The sequence below is a fragment of the Malurus melanocephalus genome, unplaced genomic scaffold, assembly GCF_030028575.1.
Source record: "Malurus melanocephalus ecotype Western Australia unplaced genomic scaffold, MMel_1.1 scaffold_345, whole genome shotgun sequence".
Lineage (NCBI taxonomy): Eukaryota > Metazoa > Chordata > Aves > Passeriformes > Maluridae > Malurus > Malurus melanocephalus.
The window spans coordinates 136478-156508 of record NW_026623577.1 but is presented as its reverse complement, the minus strand read 5'-3'; the positions used below and the strand labels follow the sequence as shown (position 1 = coordinate 156508).

Here is a 20031-nt window from a genome sequence, read left to right as displayed (position 1 = left end):
ACTAAGCTAGCCTGGCAAAATTTGTTTTCTGAAAGTGTGTTAGGAGCTATTTAGAGATTGATTTTTTTTATTTTTTAAAATTCAATTCTCAGTTCTCTGCATAAACTGAGCACATTTCATAGATTTGATGAGTGGGCTCAGGCAGATGGACCTTTTTTAGGTCAATATTARCAGATCATGATGCCATCTTTGCTCGTAGTCTGATGTAGTAGCTTAAGCCACTAACAAAATTCTGGGCTCATGCTCCACTTTGTAATGTAGAGGTGACACAGGCAGACATTTGCTCCTGTTGTTTGTGTTACAGGATGACAATTTCTGGTGGTAGAGTGGACACCTGGGTCTGTAGTATTGTAAACCAATATTTTATGCCAGATCCCCAAGAACCCTTCACAGTATGTGGACCTTGAGGACTGGTTCCATTATTGTGAATTATAGCTTATTTTTCAATGAATTGTTAATGTTGGGGTATTAATCACAGGAGGGGAGTTCAGCTAAACTGCATCCTTCACTCAGGCCATGATTTTATGTCCTAAAATTCTGAAAGATAAGCTTCTGTTTTATCATGGTGTATTCTAAAAAGAGGYCTTAGAAATGTGTGTCTCTGTGTTCAGTCAGGCTGTGTTTCGGGTGGTAGTTTCTTGCAAAAATTAAAGTATTCTGTATAGCCATGTAATTTGGGGATTGTTGGAAAGTGAGACTCTTGGATTAAGTGAAGATGGATGGAAAAAGATGAATCTGTGTAMATTTTATTGGGGCAGTACCGCTGCAGAGAATGGTGTGTAAAGAGGACAACCCTGAATCTCATCAGTGACAGTAGAATTTCTCCTCTTGGCCTATCTTATGTGATAGACCCTTAATAAGTATTTTTCAGGTTTGGAGTTTGTTTTTTAAGTTGTGCCCTATGTGTTTTAACTAAAAGCTTTATTTTTGAGCTTGTAAAAGCCAGAAGATCACTTGGAAATCAACCAGTTTTAGTGCACTGCATATTTTAGATGTTGATCATTTAAGAGATAATGTTTGTGGATATTCAGTGAGCTTCTTCCATCATGTCTTTCAGTTTTWTCTTTTCATATATTTGTATGGATTAGTTGTATTTAGTCGAAAGTATAGGATTAGAGAAATTTGATACACTGCCTAAATGTAACTTCTAATAAAGCTTAACCTAGTGGTAATCATGCTTTGTGTTTCAGAAATACTTGAGTGAATATACAGTTTTTCTTTCAGTGCAATATTTTTGTGATCTTTCAAGGGCTTTTTTTTTAACAAGTATTACATTTAAAATTATATTTAGGATCAGGTTTCTAATGCAAACCTTTCATTTCCATGTTTGTGAAAGCCTTGCTGTATTTAGCATAGCACTTGTGTTGTCATAAGTTGTTTCCCATTTGGGTATAAAAATAGGTCTGTGAGAGATTATGCTCTTTCAAGTGGCATATATGATAGGTGAAGGGCAAAGCTGGGAGTGGAAATAGATCCAGAGTTCTTGTGGCCCCCTTTGTAGGTTAGAAGTGTAAAGGTATCAGATTTAATGAGTCTGTATTACAAGTAGGCAGTTATTTTCTAGTTAATTATAATTAAAATCAGAGGATTCAGTATTTTAAGGAAACACATTGAGTCATTTATCTAGTTCTTAAGTTATTAATTCTTTGCATTCCAGTGTATGAAAAAGCCCCTTAAAATTGATTAAAGGTGATCTTTAAAAAAAGCAGTCAAAGAAAAACAGATGGTCCTTTCTTCCTGGAACTGTAGCTTTGGCTTGATGAATTGTGTGCAGTAAAGTTTTCAAAAAGAGATATTACGTTTCAGTAATCTCAATTTCAGAAACATTCTTGCAGCATTTCAGTACATCTTGCCAAAGCTGGCGTCTCCAGGGAGCACTACTCTGCTCTTGGCTGTTGCTGCAGTTTCTCATCTGACATCATCAGAAGCTACTGACACATTCTGCAGTATCAGTTTTCAAGGAGAATTTCTAATGGCATTGACAGTTTCCTGCACAGTCTGACATGGCAGGACTTCTCTACAGTGCTTGTAATAGATAGGAACAATTAATATCCTCATCTGTTCTCAATTAATACTACAGGTAATGGTGCAGTTATGTTCAGAATGTGCTATGGAATAAATACAGTCCCAGTAGGTATCAAGGAACATACAAGGTAGTGTCAGATGACCACATAATCAATAGAAGAAAGTTTTAATTTTTTTCTTAATAGCTTCATTTGTGAAAGTCTTGTTGTGATAACCAGTAAGACTTCACTGGACATAGATAKGTGTTTTAATGATGGATAATTTGAATGTGTTGGTTGAGCTAACAGTAATATTTCGATTTTAGTGGTTAAATGGGCCTCAACAGGTATGTGAAAGATAAATTAAAATTTGGGTTTAATTTGAGCATTATCAGATAAAATTATGGAAAAGTGAGAGAGRGTGACCAGAGGGACTAGTGTCAGTGCATGGCTGCTATATGAGATAATATTAATTCTAGTTTTGYTTAATGCAGATGGAAAATATCAATATCATTATCAGTGTACAAATGTAAAGTATRCAGCTGTTGCAGGCACCATTGATGGACATATCTTGAAGACTTCCCTGTTTTGAAAAGGCTCACTGAGACTGCTAAAGCAGKCAATTATAGTTGAAGCAGACTGGGACAGGAACAGGTATGAAATGGACACAGKGATGAAGAAGAAAGAGGAGAATAAGCAAAGCTGTCAAGCCTGGAATAGTTAGGAGCAGAGATAACTGAGTAACTGTCCAGGTCCTCATCTCTGRATTCAACTTACTCTGTGACTAACATTGCTCTCAGAGAAGATTGCAAGATGTAGGAGCTTTTTCGTAGACGTTTTTCACTCATCTGTTCACTCACGTGTTGTAGCTCTCAAAGGCTCAAGTTAAGTGCCGGGGGGAAAAAAAAAGGACTTTTGCTCTATTTCAGCATTGGGCTTAGCCCCACCAATCTTTTACTACACGTCAGTTGATCCATTATAGCTGTCCAAGTGAGCGAGCCTCGCCTGAAGCAAGCTCAAAGTAATTTGAGTCATCTTAGTGTTCAATGAAGCAGGGCAAAACAACTCAAATTATCCTGCCTTTGCCACGGGCTAAGAGCAGGCACACCGACAGCTATGATGGATCAGCTACCATGAAGTAAAATATTGTTGTCACTAAGCCTAGAAAATTTTAACACTTTACTCAATTGGAGTGTAGCTAAAGCAGCACGCTCTGCAGGATCAGTACACATTTATATTGGCATGGAAGTGTTTGTGCTGCCACATCTACTTCCATAGGTAGTGATGGAAATGTTTTGGCATAAAGCTTCTTTGTTCAGGCTATGGCTGGATTTACATTAAAATTCTTACCAATAGAGCATATTAGTTAAAAAAACTAGAACTGTAACCTGCTGAACTTTCCAGTACAGTTCCTGTCTCAAGTATCTTACATTAAAATGGGCTGAAATGAGAGGTTCGAGGAGCTGTGTTTTGTCTTCTAGCAATTCAATTATGAGCTGCCAGACTTAATTACCCCAGAGTTGTTATCCTATGTAATTYTGGAAGTAGGAGTTGAAAAGTATGCTTTCTAACGGAAAACACAATTATTATTCTACTAGTTATTCCTGGTGAAGGCTCTCTTGAAGAAGTTTTAAGTGTGAATGAATGTTTATTACTTTGCAGCAGAAATGCAGCTTAAGTTGGCTTTAACTTTATATGCCTTTTTTTCTTTTTTTTTGGTAGAGAAGAAAAGCTTAGGGGCCTGTTTTCCAGGTTGTCTCATGGAGGAAAGGCATAATAGGTTTCTCCCAACCCTGTCCGGGAGGAAAAAAACCCCACAACCAAACCTAGAAAGATTAAACTTTCCTTAATCTTCCTGTATAATGACTCCATTTGTTCTCTACCCTTTTTCCTCTCTAAAATGCACATCCGAAGTGTGAGATCAGATACTAACTTCTTTCATTCTCCCCATTTTACAGACAGTAAGGGATGAAGGGAGAGGTTATTTTGTACAAGCTCACAGAACAACTAACAGCAGAATTAGGTTGGCATGTTTTCCTGACTTGCATTCCTTTGCTGTTATCAGTGGGTTATGTAGCATCTGTATGGCTCTGCTCCTCAGGCTGGGTACCTTTCATGGTCCTCCATGGAGGAGATGGAGCMTCTGAAGCATCCGCAGGCCTTTGGAAGAGCAATTTCATTGTAGAGCCTCTCCCCATTCCTGACTTGMAGTTAGGATGACACATCCGTGGGAGCGTCTCACACTGTTCGGTAGAGCCTGCTGTTCCTCCTCACAGTCTCACAACTAGAGGTTGTTTGCATCATGTCTTTGGAGATTTTGGAGTGACGTGGGGCTTTTCTCCAGATACATATTGGGCAAGACTCATCTTTTTTCATACTTAGGTTTTCATGTGCTGTTTCACCTGCATTGATGTATTTTTAAAATGCATCAGAAAAAGCAACTTTCCAACCATCCCAGAGGTTTAAGCCTCTGCTTTAGTTCGCTTTACTTTCAAGTGATGTTAGGTTATTCTGATTTTACACAGTGCATCAAATCAGATAAAATTYGGAATATTATTTAAGATAGATACTGTAACTGAAGAGGTTTAATAGTCCATAATGACATTTATAGCACCTTCTAAGTAGCACTAATATAATAGTAGAGTTAATCACCTAATTGTCCATATTCTATAAAAATGGCATAATTTAGGAAATGAAATGAATCTTTGAATATAAAGTGTCCAAATTATGTCTTCTGAACCATGATTAAGACACTAATATTGAAAGGATACTTCCCAAGATGATGGTATCTCTGTGGGGGCTTTATATACATACATATCCTGCTACTACTGTAATGTATTATCATAGTTGCTTTCACACACTCTATGTGTGTTCCTTGGCTGAGAGATACCAATTCTTCAATGGAATATTCTTTCTAGAAGATTCCACAGTTGCATTTTCATAGGTAAAACATAGTAATGCCACTGTATCTGACTAGCTTGTTCTTGCCCTGACAAGGGTGTCTTGTACTGCAGACCTTGTTTGAAGAAGCTTCTAATTCTGTTCTAAGGAAACAATAAGCTAAAGCAGAGGTTTGAACTGGCACATCCTATATTCTTCCACAAGAGAATGAAGCAGAGCAAAGGAAATGCAGAAAGCATTCATATTGAATGTGACTTCAATGAACATAAAATTTAGAATAATTTGGTACTGAAACAAATGCATGAGAACTATGGGGAAGTAAAAGGTAAACTAATCAGAGCAAGACCAGAATATTTTTCTTTTTTTCAGTTTTCTTGATAAWCCGTGTTTCTAACATGGCTGTTTGTTAATTTGTTTTAGTAAGGTAAAAATGTTTAGGCTCCACTTACATTGGAAGGGTGCTGTTCTGTAGAATACATGGAAGAGTACATGGGAAATAGATGGATGAAAAATATAGTCTGGGCATAAACTGGACATGGACATAAAAATAGTTTTTAAACAGGTGTAGATTAATGTTCATAGTCTAATAGGGCAAGGCAGTAGCAAAAGTATSGTGGTTTATGAATGGACACCTCACAAATAGATTGAATCAAAATAATAAATAGACTGAATCAGATGATTCACTGTAAAACCAGGAGCAGTACTATGAATTTAGATTTGTGAATTTTATCTCTTACTTTATCTCTAGTTTTGTAATTTGCTCGAAGAATTCACCCAGTCAGATAGTAATTGTTCAATTCATTATACTCCTATTAACTAAATTATTGGAAATGAGCATGGTTAAAGAARACTTGCCAGGAGCAGAGATTGTACTTTGCGAGATAGTTTCAAGAAGCATTGTTTTCTTTATTTTCCTAGTTTATTTACTTAAACCATTACATTAAATAAAAAAAAATAACTTGCTTTGGACTTTTAAACATAAAACTATCTAGGAAAAAGGAACAATATCAAAATGGCCAGTTCAAATTGAATTTACAGAAATGTGCTTATCAGTCTACACTGATTAAAACTCAGCAGTGTATATACATAGTAACTTTACTTCTTGGCTTCCTATGTGATTTTCTGTGTGCCAGCATCTTTTCAATATCTACAGGTCTTTGAAACAGGGAACATTCAGAGTTGCGTATTTGTTGCCTTGTGGTAATTTTATGCAGCAAAACGCTTGGAGTAACAAACTGTTAATGGGCCCAATTACTTGTGTACAGTGGGATCATGAGCTTCTGAGTGATTTCCCTTATTAAGTCTGGATGTCTGGTTCCCTGATGCCTCAAAAGCCCTGATCAGGACCAGATCCCTGTTGRATACAGGCACACTGAATAAGGCTTTTATTGTTGACCAAGATAATGGTATGAAAAAACAGTAAATAATGCAGTGGAAGAAAAGAGAGAGGGTAAATTAATATAACAGCAAAATCCCATAGTTAGGCCTTCTACCTTCCCATTTGTTTCTGTAGCTTTGAATCATTTATTGAATTTGTTTGCAGGGGGTTTAGTATTATTAATTGTTCTGTTACATTGCTGCAGGAAATACACAGTTACCATTTTCTGGATATGTGTGTGTGTGTGTGTGTGTGTGTGCTTGCTTTCAGTATCAGCCATAATGTCCCTCTTTGAGATGTGACATTTTGGGGGATATCCAATTTCTGAGGTTATGTTCATAAAATTGTGATACAAAACCAAACAAAGACTTTTTTTTTTTCATAACTCAGCTCTTTTTCTCTTTTTTCATTGCCACATCCATCCTTGGTATCTGTTTACTTCCAAATTACCTTTGCAATGAAAACACACTCAAGATTTCAGCTTTGAGTGTTGTTTTCTTTCAAAGGATTTCGGGGTAAGGAAAAGAGAAGTGCAGGGCCTTAGAATTTAAAAAGCTTTAGACTTGGAGCTAGCATTTTTAATRCAATGCTACAAATTCTTGACCTGCATAAGCTATAGTTTGCTTTATCCCCAAGGCAGTAAGGAAATTCTGATGTACGGCTCATCTCTCTAGTTCAATAGCAGACTTTTCTTTTTGTGCAAGAGCTTTTCTTTTTCTGTGTAGCATTACATCCTAATAGGATACATATCATTACTGTGTCTGTGTTCCTAGAGATTTTAAGCTGCCTTGTTTATTTTTTCAGCCCTGAAAAGTTGATTTAAAGGTCAATGTGGCTAGCTATTCTCTCTGATAGGTTTTTCCACTGCTGTTTTGCAATTTTGAGCAAGAGCTGTGCAGTATGATGCTTTTTGTATGCTTTTYCAAGCAATGTTAGTCATCCAAAATGTCAGCTCCTCTAAGAAGATTATGTTAGCAAAGAAATGGAGTTGCATTGTTATGGTTTCTTTAGCTTTGCTGTTTCTCTGCTGTGTTTTTGTAATCAATGATTTCTTAAGAATCTGCAAATCCAAAGGCAAGCCATTTTTCCCCAGTCAAGTAAATGCTGCCTTTGCTAAGGAAGATTTCTGTTGTCCAGGAGCTTTTAGATAACMAAAAATGCTGTGCAAAAAGAGCAAAGTATATTTAATTTTGTTGAACAATATGTTGACCTAAACTGAGCAGCAAGTCTCACTGCAGTCTGCACATGAGAAGGTACTGCCTTCTGGTGCTTATTCATAAATCTTATTGATTAGCAAAACCTTTCATTCTGCCCATTGATTTACTGAATTCCTCCCATTTCTCCATGCATTCCTCTTTGGCTCCTGCATAATGTTTTGGACTTGTTTCGTGTTGTCTCTGCAGCAGCACAGTGCAGGCAGACAGACTGGAATGAAATCAAAGCAAAAGCCTCTTTTGCTATGTTTAAAGGCAGTCATCTGTGTGTGGTTTTCCTTTCCCACTTGACACTGGTGGAATGATGTGACACGTGAGCAGCGGGCACTGTCCTCAGTGGTGCAGGAACCAGGGTTTTGTAGAAGGCMGGAATTCATGGTTTTGTTGCTTTTCACTGGAGGCCTTAAAGCTTGAGCAAATGTGGAAATTTTCCCACTGTCATAGGTGGTAAAATGGCTTGACCCAGCATGCTGTGCTGGGCAAAGTGAGAACCAAACCTGGGCCCTTTACTCTTAGTCATCTACTTGTTAGATAATCTCTTCTTATTTGAACAGTCAGGACTGTTTTATCTATTTTGATATACACTTAAAGATAGACACATTCTTCCAGAACACTGGATGTTATTTATTGAAAAGGTTAGAAAATCAAACCTGTTGTTTATCTTAAAAATTGGATTCCTCCCAACTCCTTTCCSACTCCTTCTCCCTGACATCGCACTGTCATTACATTACTGCCTCTGTTTAATTATTCATGGCCCATATATAACACCACCACTTAGATCAGGAGTGGGAAACTAATGCACTCTATCCTCTGCTTTTTGCAGTTTAGTCAGGGTAAAGTACAAGTCACCCAAGCAGCATCTTTTGTATTAGCTAAAGGTTTATAATTTGATGTTCACAGTGCTATTGAAGAATGATAGCTAGAGTGAGTTTATGTGCAAGTTTCAATATAATTTGAAGCCTTGTGCTGCATGAAGAAAGGTAGGAGAGAGGATGGGATCTGGCAGTGAGGTTTTTTCCATATTCCCTTTATTACAGACCAAAACCACTCCTAAGGAGCTGCTGACCTGGGAAAGAATCAGCAGGCTTCCTAAGTGAGCATTTATTTTGCTTCTAGCTTCCATTTTTTCAGCCTACAGACTCTGCTGCAATAAGAACACACGGACTGAATAATTTAGGCCTGATGTGTGATACCACACAATAAAATGGCTTAGCACAGTACAGGCTTTCCATATACTTACTTAGGTGTAGTATCCTGGGTACATAAAATGTACAAAAGGTCGAGGTTGAGGGTGAAGAATGATTGGAAAATACCAAAACCACAGCAGAACTTTCCTAATGTCTATGTATTTTTCCACTCTGTCATGTGGAGCATCTGCATTCTCACAGTTGTAAATGCTGTGGTTCAAGGCATCTGTTTCTGCTCAGAGGGGATTTTGTCCTTTGCTGTGTCCATTTTTATGAATTTGATATCAGATCACAGAATGTCTCAAGTTGGAAGGGACCAATAAGGACCATCAAGTCCAGCTCCCTGCTCCTCATAGGACTGCCTAATGCTAAACCATATGATCAGGAGCATCAGTCAGGTGCTCTTTGAACTGTTCCAGGTGAGCTGCTGTGATGATTTTCCTGGACAGCCTGTTCCAATGACTGACCACCCTCTCAGTGAAGAACCTTTTCCTAATATCCAGTCTGAACTTCCCTTGATGCAGCTTTGTGCAATCTCCATGTGTCTTCTAGAGGAACTGAGTGCTTGGGCACCATTTGTAATGAAAAGATGACCTCTTTTATGTAACACAAATGTAGAAATTAAGCCCTGATTAGTTCTCTTTCAAATACTGGCATGTCACCATTCTCCTGCCATGTATTTGTAGCAGTAGGAGATGATTACATGTCAAAAGATAGAATAGTTAAATTACATCACTTATCTTAAAGTTACTTTGAAATGTATCTTTTTTCTTCTTGCAAACAATTTGTTTAAACATATATAGACTGTTGATAAAGCTGCACTCAAACTTTTTGATACTGCAGATTGTAGGAATATCATATGTGCATAAATGCCCATAAAATGTTGTGGTCAAAATCTAGGCTTTYTTTGCAAAGGGTTTTTCACAAGTATAGTATTCAAATTTGAAAAGACTTGCTGAGACTGCATTCTGGGCATTTCTTTTCTTAATTCATATAACCACTTCTAGTATTCAGTTATTTGAATATATTGATTGGGTATCTGAGATGCATTAGGTCCAGACTGCAGATTTTAGATATGCATATTCCATCTGTTTAACTGATTTAAAAATTWGAAGTATTCACCCCATGATATAGGTCACAAATCTTTAACAATACAATTTCTGTTTCTAATCAATATGGAAGAGATAATGCATCAGGTTAATGTATTATCCAGACTGATTGACTTACAAAATTGATTTAAAAATRAGTGAGTCTAGTAAGTAGTTTTCTAGCATATGGTTCTTGTGAGATACTGCTATGAACGGAATATAAAAGAACCCTGTAAAGAGGAGCGGAAAGAAATGGCAAGAATAACATGCTATAAGTCACCAACAAAGGAAAAACAGACTTTGAGAATGGTGGTGAGCAAAGAGGAGGATGGGAAGCTGTGATGTTTCCTCTTTGATGTGCAGGATCTCTCTGCAGGTTTTCTGATGAGATACAAGCTCGCCAAGTWCAGTGGTAAGGCAATGTCATGCTCTTCTGAGCCCTGTTTAGGAAGGTCTCACAGGCATGTGGTGGAACTAGTGCCCTGATTTTTTATCCTTCTGTCTGAACTAGTGGACAAAGCTTKTAATGTGATCTGCTATATATTAGATATTTGTGCCAAAAAGAGCCAAGAATACTTACTGAAGATAATGGGGTGTGACCCCTAAGCTGCAGGCTCAGCAGCAGTWTCACTTACTTCACTGCATTGCATTGTCACTTTGATGCCAGGCTGCAAATCATTGTGCTTGTTAATACAAACCAATAGATGCACATTTTTGTTCTAATTCTGTAATCAAATGTAAAGAAAAGCTTCAGATTTTCGTCTATGAATAATGAAAATTTTAAGGAGGTATATGTAATAAAGCCCTCAAAGGAAYAGATACTTTCTGGTTTTAAATGCTTCACCTCAGAGAATCATAGCATTGTTAGGTTGGAAMAGACCTTTAAGATCATMAAGTCTGAGCACATTCCTAAGCACTGCATCCCTAAGCACCACATCTACACAGCTTTTAAATACACCCAGGGATGGTGGCTCGTACACTTCTCTGGGTAGCTTGTTCCCAGGGCTAGCTTTGCAACCATTTTGATGAAGAATTTTTTCCTGATATTTAGTCTAAACCTGCTACAACTTCAAGCCATTTCTTCTTGTCCTGTTGMATGTTACCTGGAAGATGAGMTCAACCCCCACCTCTCTGCAACCTCCTTTCGGGCAGCATTGACCCTATTCTTGTTCTGGTTATCTTGAATTTTGCATTTTGAATGTATTTATGCATTCTTTTTTATTSCAATMYARAACTCTTTTTACAAGGTAACCAAGTGCAGTTATTCAGAGYTGAGGAAAAGTGGGCAGTACATAAAATGTTGTTCTAACATAATTTATGAAATGCTTTGGAGTAGCAGATACTGTGGAAGTATCAGAATGAAATATTGCTAAAAGTGCATTTTTTTAACCTTTAGGCTGGGCGATGCAGGTTGCAGCCTTTATTTTCATTCAGAGGAAGTGGGAAGAAGACAAGAGTCACTTTGAAAAAATGCTGGATTATTTCTGTGACATTCGTGAACCACTACAACTCCTCATCTTTCCAGAAGGAACTGATCTCACAGGTAGGCTGCATGTGTCATCTTCTCATGGGATGGTGTCACAATCCGCTAACACAAGCGGGAGTCGTGATGGTTCATTAACTGAATCTCAGAGTGCAAAAGAAGCAGGGATAAGTATTTTTTGAAAATAAAAAGCACTTTTAATGAGTGCTAACAACACGATTTATGCGATAGAAGAGGGAGAGAGGGAGGAAAAAAAAAAGAGAGAGAGGGAGTTGGGTTATAGCTACCAAYGGCACAGACAAAATCCTTGTAGTCCAGATCCAATAGATTCATCTTCGTCTGTGGGGAGACCTTGTGGGGGTCTTTTCAGAAAGTCTCTTTATAGTCTTTTCAAAAGCGAGGGGCAGCTGGTCAAGAGGTGCAAAAGCGAGGGGAAGCTGGCCAAGAGGTGGGGAAATAAGGTCCATTGTTTTGTAAGGTGTACAGTGCAAAGCATGCAGTCCTCTCTGCCTTGGCAGCAAGGACAGCGCGGTCCACCGGGTCTACACCTTGTTCTCTCAGCAGTCTGAGCACTGGCACTTGGCAGACATCCCACCTCAATCTGGCCTGGACTTCTTTGAGCAAAAGTCCCTCTCTCCCCCTTAGGGTTTTTGGGTGTTCAGTCTCTGTCCATCTCGGTGATCGTGAGGCAGATGAGGGACTTTCCTACCGTCTCTTACAGATAATTAACATGGAAATTCTTAGTTGTTTATGGAAAGAGTTTTAAAAAGTCCAAGTCAGAAGAAGGACTTGGTTCTCATGGGTCATAGRAATGATAGTTAATGATGAAACAATGTACTGATTAATGTGAGAGGCACAAATATAGTTCCACTGAGAGACTTTGCTAGTCTTCCTGAAATAAGCTGCATTTCAAACAATCTGATGATTGACACCACTTTTTATTGGTCAGTACTGTACATACATTGCATTAGCAAAAGTAGGTTTCAAGACCTGAAATATATCACTTGCATGCTCCCATTTCTGAATTACTGTGACAAAATAATTTCATACCTGTGAAAGAGTGATTGAAAAGGACTAATGATTCTCTTTGATTTTTGCCTAATGTTTTAAGAGGAGAACACGGAGATACTTGTTCCTTAGGCCGTGTAAACTCTAAGCTGCCTCCTCTAAGCAGTATCTGCCTCTGTAAGGGAAATACGTCTGTAAAACAAATGTTGAGATTTTCATAGGAATACATGTAATGAGTTCTATCCTGTAGTATTAATTCGTATTCAAATATCTACCTTAATACAGATGGCATTAGTAGCAAGCTGTTAACCAGTGTTGAAGACAATTCAAGTGCCAATAACAGAAAACATTGTATGAATGTTCTGTGGTGGTTCMTGCCTCCAGCATGATGCCTGATTTGATAAGCACTATCTTTAAATAGAAAATCAATTACAATTAAGCTTCTAACTTTTAGCTTATTTAAAAGATTTCCATATACTATACTTTCCATTGCAGATACTCTCAAATMATATTTTATTGCAAAGCCACATCACTAAGTACTTGACATGGTATAAAAATAACTAGCATATGCTGCTAGTTTTTCTTCTGTAGTCAAAATATCCTTAAAATGGGTATGTGTATATGTACATAGTATTCAAATGCTATCACACTGTAGGGAATTGTCATCACTTGATCAGGCTTGCTAAAAGAGGGCAAATTCATTGAACATTCTTGCATGTCTTACATGCTATCTCTTGTTGAATTGGTTATCTTGTATCTAAAGTTTGGAAGAAGGATGGAATTTTCTTCACTAGAAGAGTGGTGAGGTGCTGGAACCAGTTACCCAGAGAAGCTGTAGCTRCCCCATCCCTGGAAGTTCCAGTGCCAGGTTGGATGGGGCTCTGAGCAACCTGGRATAGTGGAAGATKTYCCTCTCCATGGCAGGGGCTTGGAACAGGATGATCTTTAAGGTCCCTTCCACCCAAACCATTCTATGATCCTACGAAATTATCTCACTTCAACTCTTTTCTTCGAATTCATGAAGAAGTGTCTCCTCCTAACTCTAAATTATGAGGTGTAATCTTTTATCTTACTCACGGAGTCAGGAGACTCCTCCTTAGAGCACTCACACTCTGAATAGGTGTTTCTGCCTCAAGAAATGACTGAAAGAATTGGATTGTTTGTAATTTATTCCATAAATTATGTGCACCTTCTAATTTCTAGAGGAATCTAGTATTCCTGAGAGACAATAGATTTTTAAAAAACTGAGAAAGCTTTGTGCTACAGATTTAAAAAAGATTTGGCTGAGGACTGAGACAGTCACAGGGTTTTACCACTTGTGCTGCAGAGTCTGAAAGACAGTGGTGAGGGTGCCCCTGCCTGAATGTAGAGCTCCYTAAGGAAACACAGAATTTTCTCTGTGCTGTAGTTACTGATATAAATGACTTAAGCTAAACTTAGCTATATGCTGTTGACACCATTCACTGAGAAAATAATGGAAACAAGTTTCTTCATTTAAAATAAAAACCAGTTCTAGTTAAATTTTTGAGCACAGACATTGACAAGTTTCTTTTTTCCTTTGGTAAGATATTTCTGTTGTTCTGATTTTGCTTCTTTATATATGTATAACATGTACTCTCTAACTTAAAAATGCACAGTAGAGTACAGTTAGCTGTACTAACTGTGCTGTTCTGCTTAGGCTGCCACAGGTGGATGGGAGGGCCCAGGAGGAAGCAGAATGGTGGGAAGGATGGAGTGATGGTAGGGAAGACTACAGGACACAGCTGTGCTGGCTTCTGACCTGTTAAATTGTCCTGTGTTGACCATTCTTAACTCGCCATCAAGTATTGAATGCCACTTTGGTATTACATTTGTGCATTAGAAAGATGTATAGAGACAGGCAAAACCCTGGGACATTTTCTGTGGAAGTAAATAGTTCTCCCTATCGGATTGTCTTCACAGGAAATATTGCCTCATATATATATTAAAATATTATAGGAGACAGGGAAAAATCCCTTGACAAGCTAATACTGACCAAGCAGTAAATTTATGCCACATGAGAATGCTAGAACATAATGCATGTAATATTTTGAAGAAATTATTTTCAGAAAACTATTACATTATTGACATGTTAGGACCAATTGCAACATTATGTTCCATCCTTTAGAATAAGATATAAACTGTGGCTTTGTTTGGAACAGTTGCACAGAATTCTAGGGAACATTTTGCAAAAATAGAGGCAATGACTCTTTTTTTTCTGACCAAATGGCAAAACTGCTAATTATTTCTGAAAAAAAGTTCCTCTAGTGCTTAAAAGGAAAAGTAACATTTTATGTTACTGAATAGCAGAATTGCGTGCAGCTCTGTGCTGCCATCATATTTTGTCCTTACAGAGGACACGTGACAATGATAGATTTACTCCTATTTACAATATTTTCAGGTATTTGCAGATGACATTTCAGAGAAATGTAAAGCAAGAATGTATTTATACATRGGCTACTGCCTGACTTGAAAGTGGTGAAGTACTTTGCAGTGGAAGATACTACATAAATAAATTTTAGAAATAGTAATGTCATGAATCCTGAGCCTTATATTTGCAGCCTGGATTGTATAGGGGCTGAGGTAATAATCATATCATTATATACTTATTTCTGATAGGTTGGCCATCTTTTCACTCTGGAGTACTTGAAGGTTAAATCTCAAAGGTATTTTATTGTAATGGCTTAAAAAGAAGTCCTCARCAGGTAAACATGTAGCCAGACTTTCTGAAGCCCTGAAGAAAACAAAGCAACCATAAGGCTCATGCTTCCAGAAAGCTGGAATACAACCCCCATTTGCCTGTTCTTTTGTTTTTCTTGGTGTTCCTGACAAGATTGTTTGTAGCAATTCTTCAGAAAGCAATGACGGATGAGAATAAAAAAGTTGCTGTATTGCTCTGTGCCTGATAAAGCCTCATTTCCTATGGACTTGTGTCTGCATCCCTGTACATGGTCCTTTCTTTATGCCAATTCCTCCTTTTTCTGTGTGTTTCCTTCCGTGTGACATTTCCTCCATGAAGCTCTTGCCTCTGCCTTGGCAAGAGGTGTCGTGTGCTGTTGCCACCCCTCGCCCGTGGCTGTGTCCCCCGATGGACTGCTGCATGCTGCGCTCACAGCCCTGGCACACACCTGCACCCTGCCCTGGATCCTCCCTTCCTCACATCTCTACTCTCTGAAACTTCCCTCTACCCAGCCACTGGTTTTTTCTAAAGCTTCTGCTGGGCTTGATTATCTTTGAATCTCTTGTCCCTGATAAACTTAGTTTGCAGGGGACAATAGCTTCAAAAGTTAAGGGGAACATACAGGTGGACAGAGTGTGATTGCACAGAGCTTTTTTCCTTGAGGAACAGCTAAAAAGCAAGTAGGAAAGCTTGCTGGAGTTCAGATTTTGGCAGGAATGTTGTGATGTGGATGACAGAAGGTAGCAATGAACTGCAGTTGGATTTTGAACTTAGCTAGTAAATGTGATGTGYTTTGGTAGTACAAAGAAAATATTGATCAAATATATTGACAGGGGTTGCTTTATCATGTAAGGGTTGAAAGTAGCACAAGTAAGAAAAATAGCTTCGTTTTGTCTTAAAATATTAACTGTGAACCAATATAACTTTATCATTTCTGTGCAAACCTCTAATAGATAAATGAGGAATTTATTTATTTATTTAGTAYGAGATACTTTTGGAGTACTCATTTATTCTTTCACTGTCTGGCATTAATAAATTTGAGAATACTGGAAGTCATAAAAGAACATTCATGTTTTTATCAGCGTGCTTTTATCACAAGTGAAAGGAAAGGAAAAATCAATATCAAATTAACTCAAAAACAAACTTAAAATATAATTTTGCTTTAAAAATGGATTTGTTCATTTTTTGCATAGCTTTTCATGAGCAAAAGCAATTTAACTTCTTTAAAATCTACAACTCAAAAATCAAGAAAATGTGTTAGCATCATTTCTTCTTCCAGTTACTTTAAATGAAATTTTGAATTGTGGTGCTTGTAGAAAGTGTTGGCTTTGAGCTGTTCCACCAGTTTTAGAGTGTGGCAAATGGGATTTGGAAAAAATTGGGAAAAATGTAATCAAATTATTTACCAAAGGTGGCACAGGAGCAAATAAAAAGTAAGAAGTTTTGGCCAGAACCCTGAAATTCTTTTTTGTGTAGTTTGATAGTTGTTCTGCAGAAGTGTCTGAAGACTCAAATAAGTGGGTGGTTGTAGCTGTTGCCAGCCCAAAGAAAATGCCCTGAGAGGCTGAATGTATTAGGTGAAGGAGATGGGGGAGGAGAGGCAGGTCGCTGTGAGACCTGTGGAGACAGAGCATGAAGCAGTTTCTGAAAATGTCTGACACCACCCTCTGTTGCCAAACTGGCTGTTTTCCATAAAAATAACTTATTCTCCTTATTCTTTTCATCAGCAAATAGAACCAAGGAGTTAAAATGCACAATACTCCTAATAGGAATGATGAGCAAGAACTCTGGGAGTAAATATACTTTGGCTTAAATACAGCGTAAGAAAGAAAATACTTGTTCCTAGAAAGCAACACTTGCTGTTATTTTAAGATGGGTTAGTGGTGGAGGATATTACCTGTAGTCAACCAAATGATGTGAGTGACCTTTTGGAGTTGAGGAGACCCAAATCAAGTTAATTTCCAGGCCCTGTTTCAAAGCTGCTTGATGATACTTGTGTTAGTAGCACACTGAAGAAAAGAACACGTGTTTCCTCTTTTTAAGGAAGTTTTTAGGCATCTTTTACTTGTTTTTATTATTTCCCCTAGGAATTTTATACTCTGGATTGTGGAACAATAAGGCACCTTCCTAAGTTTTGCAGCACTGACAGTGCAGCCTGGTCTATGGATTAAGGGGTTTTAAAGAGGCATCTGTTGTGTGAATTCCCTCAAGTTTCAGGGGATATAAAAATGGGTTTCTAATACCCTGGATCAGTTTTCTAACCTCTACATTTCATAGAATGAGGARCATGGCATGTTCTGCCTTTTGTTGACTCTGGTTCTGAGCAGCAGACTTGCTCTGAATTTCCCCCCAAAGGTTTGGGCACTGGCTGGCACAGGATCCTAAACAGCAGTGGGCTCAAAGGTCCTTATATTGAATAAGATGGCAGTCAGAGCATTTAGTCATAAGTAATAAAAGAGTAAGAAACTGTTTTTTTCCAATGCAGAGACTACAGGAGGAGGAAGATGGGCATCATTCCTACTTTTTTTGTAGAATGTAGGCTTATCCTACCCTTGCTTTCAGTATATCATGAAAGCTCATTGACCTTCCTGACTTGCTGTAATAAATAATGTTTAATGCACAAAGACCTGTGGCTTTATAGTTGTTGGGAAGGGGAGAGGGAGATGATTTTTCCAGATGACAATGATTGTTGTATTAGCTGGGAGCATTATTCTGGTTGTAAAACCCCATTACACTAGGGTCATGCAAAAGGGGAGTGGAACAGTCTCTGTTATATAAAATTTACAGTCCAGAGGCAAGACAGGCATACAAATGTCAGGAAATAGCTGAATAGTGCTGGCCAGCGTGCCGATGTCCAGCTGTTCACACATTTCAGAAAGGCAGTGTAGTAAAGGGAAATTTGGAAGATGTTTTGCAGATGTTTACAGTGAGTTMTTTCCAAGTACAGGGAGGTGCGCTTGGAGGAAGTTTGAGGATGATTACTTCAGAACAATGGGCATTGGAGATCCCAGATAATTCTTGCAGTATCAGTTGGATCTTACTCAGAGAATCTAAGAGCCCTTATGCTTTGGTTGTCCTTTGGTGCAAGTAGGAGAGTTTTGCAAACAGCAAGGAGTTCATTTTCATGCTCYCTCTGAAGCAAAGTGCTAGTGGGCAGACACAAAGAAATAGTTTTTCTGAGAACTCAGTAACTGTGTGCAGTTTGAGATGCTTAAAACTTAGATTTTTTTTTTTTTGATTGCTTAACTTTATGTTGATTTATATTGCATTTGCCTCTCAAAGCTCTGATTGACTTGATTTGCAGATTGCAAGTTCTCTGAAATGAAAGCCAAACTTGGATATGCAGAAAATGAAGAAGATGATCCTTCTGTCCTTTGGAAACAATAATACATTATCTTAAGAACTTTGAGATTAATTAATTTAAAACATTTTACTTGAATCACCCCTTTATAGGAACATGCTTGGTCATCAGTGTCATTTCTTAGAAAACAGTTTCAGTTGTTGAGCTAATACAAGTAGACCTAAGAGGTAAATCCAGGTATTTTGGAGTGGCATTTAATATTTAGCAGGTTACTGTGGCACCGGATTACTGTTGCCTCTTCAGCCATTCCAAGCCTTGCTCATGCCTCACTTCGGAAGTTTTCCCATTGCAATGGGAGTCTGCAAGGCAAGTCCCCCTTTGCTGATTCAGAATAGTCATTTGCAGTATTGAATGGAGTAGTAGTTGAGCAGGCAAAAATAGATATTCTGACCAYGTGGTTAAAGACATAATGTGCATATCCAAGGAAAGATAAATTAAAGTTCCATAGCCAAGTGTAATTTTAGTATTTGACACATTCTGTAATTTAGCAACACTTTTTGGATTTGTAATATTTTTCAAGTATTTGTACGTTTTGGCAATTTGGCAAGAATTAAATCTTTGGATCCTCTTTGCTGAATCACTTGCTTGGCTACTGTGCAACAGCTTTCCTTTCCTCCAAATTACATGCTCGGGAAATCTGTGCAGTGAATCTKAAGGCTTGCACATATGAAAAGCAGCACTCTTAGGCATGGAAACAGTAAGTCACAGCAAAAAAATATTCAGTATACTATATGTTACAGCATTTATTAATTGGTAGATAAACCTCTAGGAGAGTCAGCATAATTTTTGAAAAATAAAGATGTCATGTAATTTAGGGATAAAAGAAAAATGCAGGAATGTTGCGTTACAGTAAGAAGGAAATCTCTCACAGCTGTTGATTTGTTCACTTGTGCTATTGTGCCTTTACAGGAAAAAATTATGAGGMTAGCAAGGGGAAGGATTTATCTCTAAGTATCACTTCTGTTAAATGATTAAACAGCAATATGTTTTCCATTACTTTATCTCCCATCTCTGTTAAGCTTGACTGGGGACTCTTAAAAAAGATCTTTCTCTGTTTAAAAAAATCAGATAGATTGCTTAAGCAGTGATTTTGCTCTATGCATCTGTTGTTGGGATTTTGTCTTTTGAACACCTATAAAACTTCATAAATATGAGTTACTAGATAAGTTATTTGATCAAATTGATTTTTGTGATGTTGCCAAGGGAGCATTGCACGTGTCCATTGCCTTTTGGCCCCAGGAGAGGCACAGCAGGACCCACAGTAAAGACCTGAGTGTAGCCCATCAAAGTCCATTTGACTGCTGACTGAGGTTGCTTGGAAGAGCCTCCTGCACATCACAGGAGAACAAATTGCCTCCTGTTCACCTGTCTGCAGAAGTTTTTGCTTTGGTGTCTTTGTCTTCCTTGCTTAGTGGGCTCTGTTAGCAGCCAGCCTGGGAAGGCCTTTAGTTTTCTCRTGAGAGGTTTTTGATTACCAGAGGTTTGAAACATGTTTGTCACGGGATTTAGCCATGCTGCTTTCCAGTTGCCTTGCATGTCCTGCAAGTACAGTGGCAGGCATGTGCTGYGACAGCAAGGTGCTTGGTCAAATATTAAAATGGGGTAGGTATGTGCAGCACGGGTTGATGAATAAAACATGGCAAGTTCAGAATGAAGATGTAAATACCATTTTAATGTAATAGATTAACTGGTTTCCTCTATTTAATGTTT

General features: G+C 38.0%; 1 protein-coding gene across 3 annotated transcripts in view; it reads left to right on the top strand.

Moving 5' to 3' along the window:
* Nucleotides 1-20031, top strand: part of LCLAT1 (lysocardiolipin acyltransferase 1) — a 115153-nt gene that overhangs the window by 42824 nt on the left and 52298 nt on the right. For all 3 annotated transcript variants that reach the window (XM_057378188.1, XM_057378189.1, XM_057378190.1), the window contains one exon: nt 11168-11314. In XM_057378188.1, coding sequence (XP_057234171.1) covers nt 11168-11314 — 147 coding nt within the window. The remainder of the gene's footprint in view (nt 1-11167; nt 11315-20031) is intronic.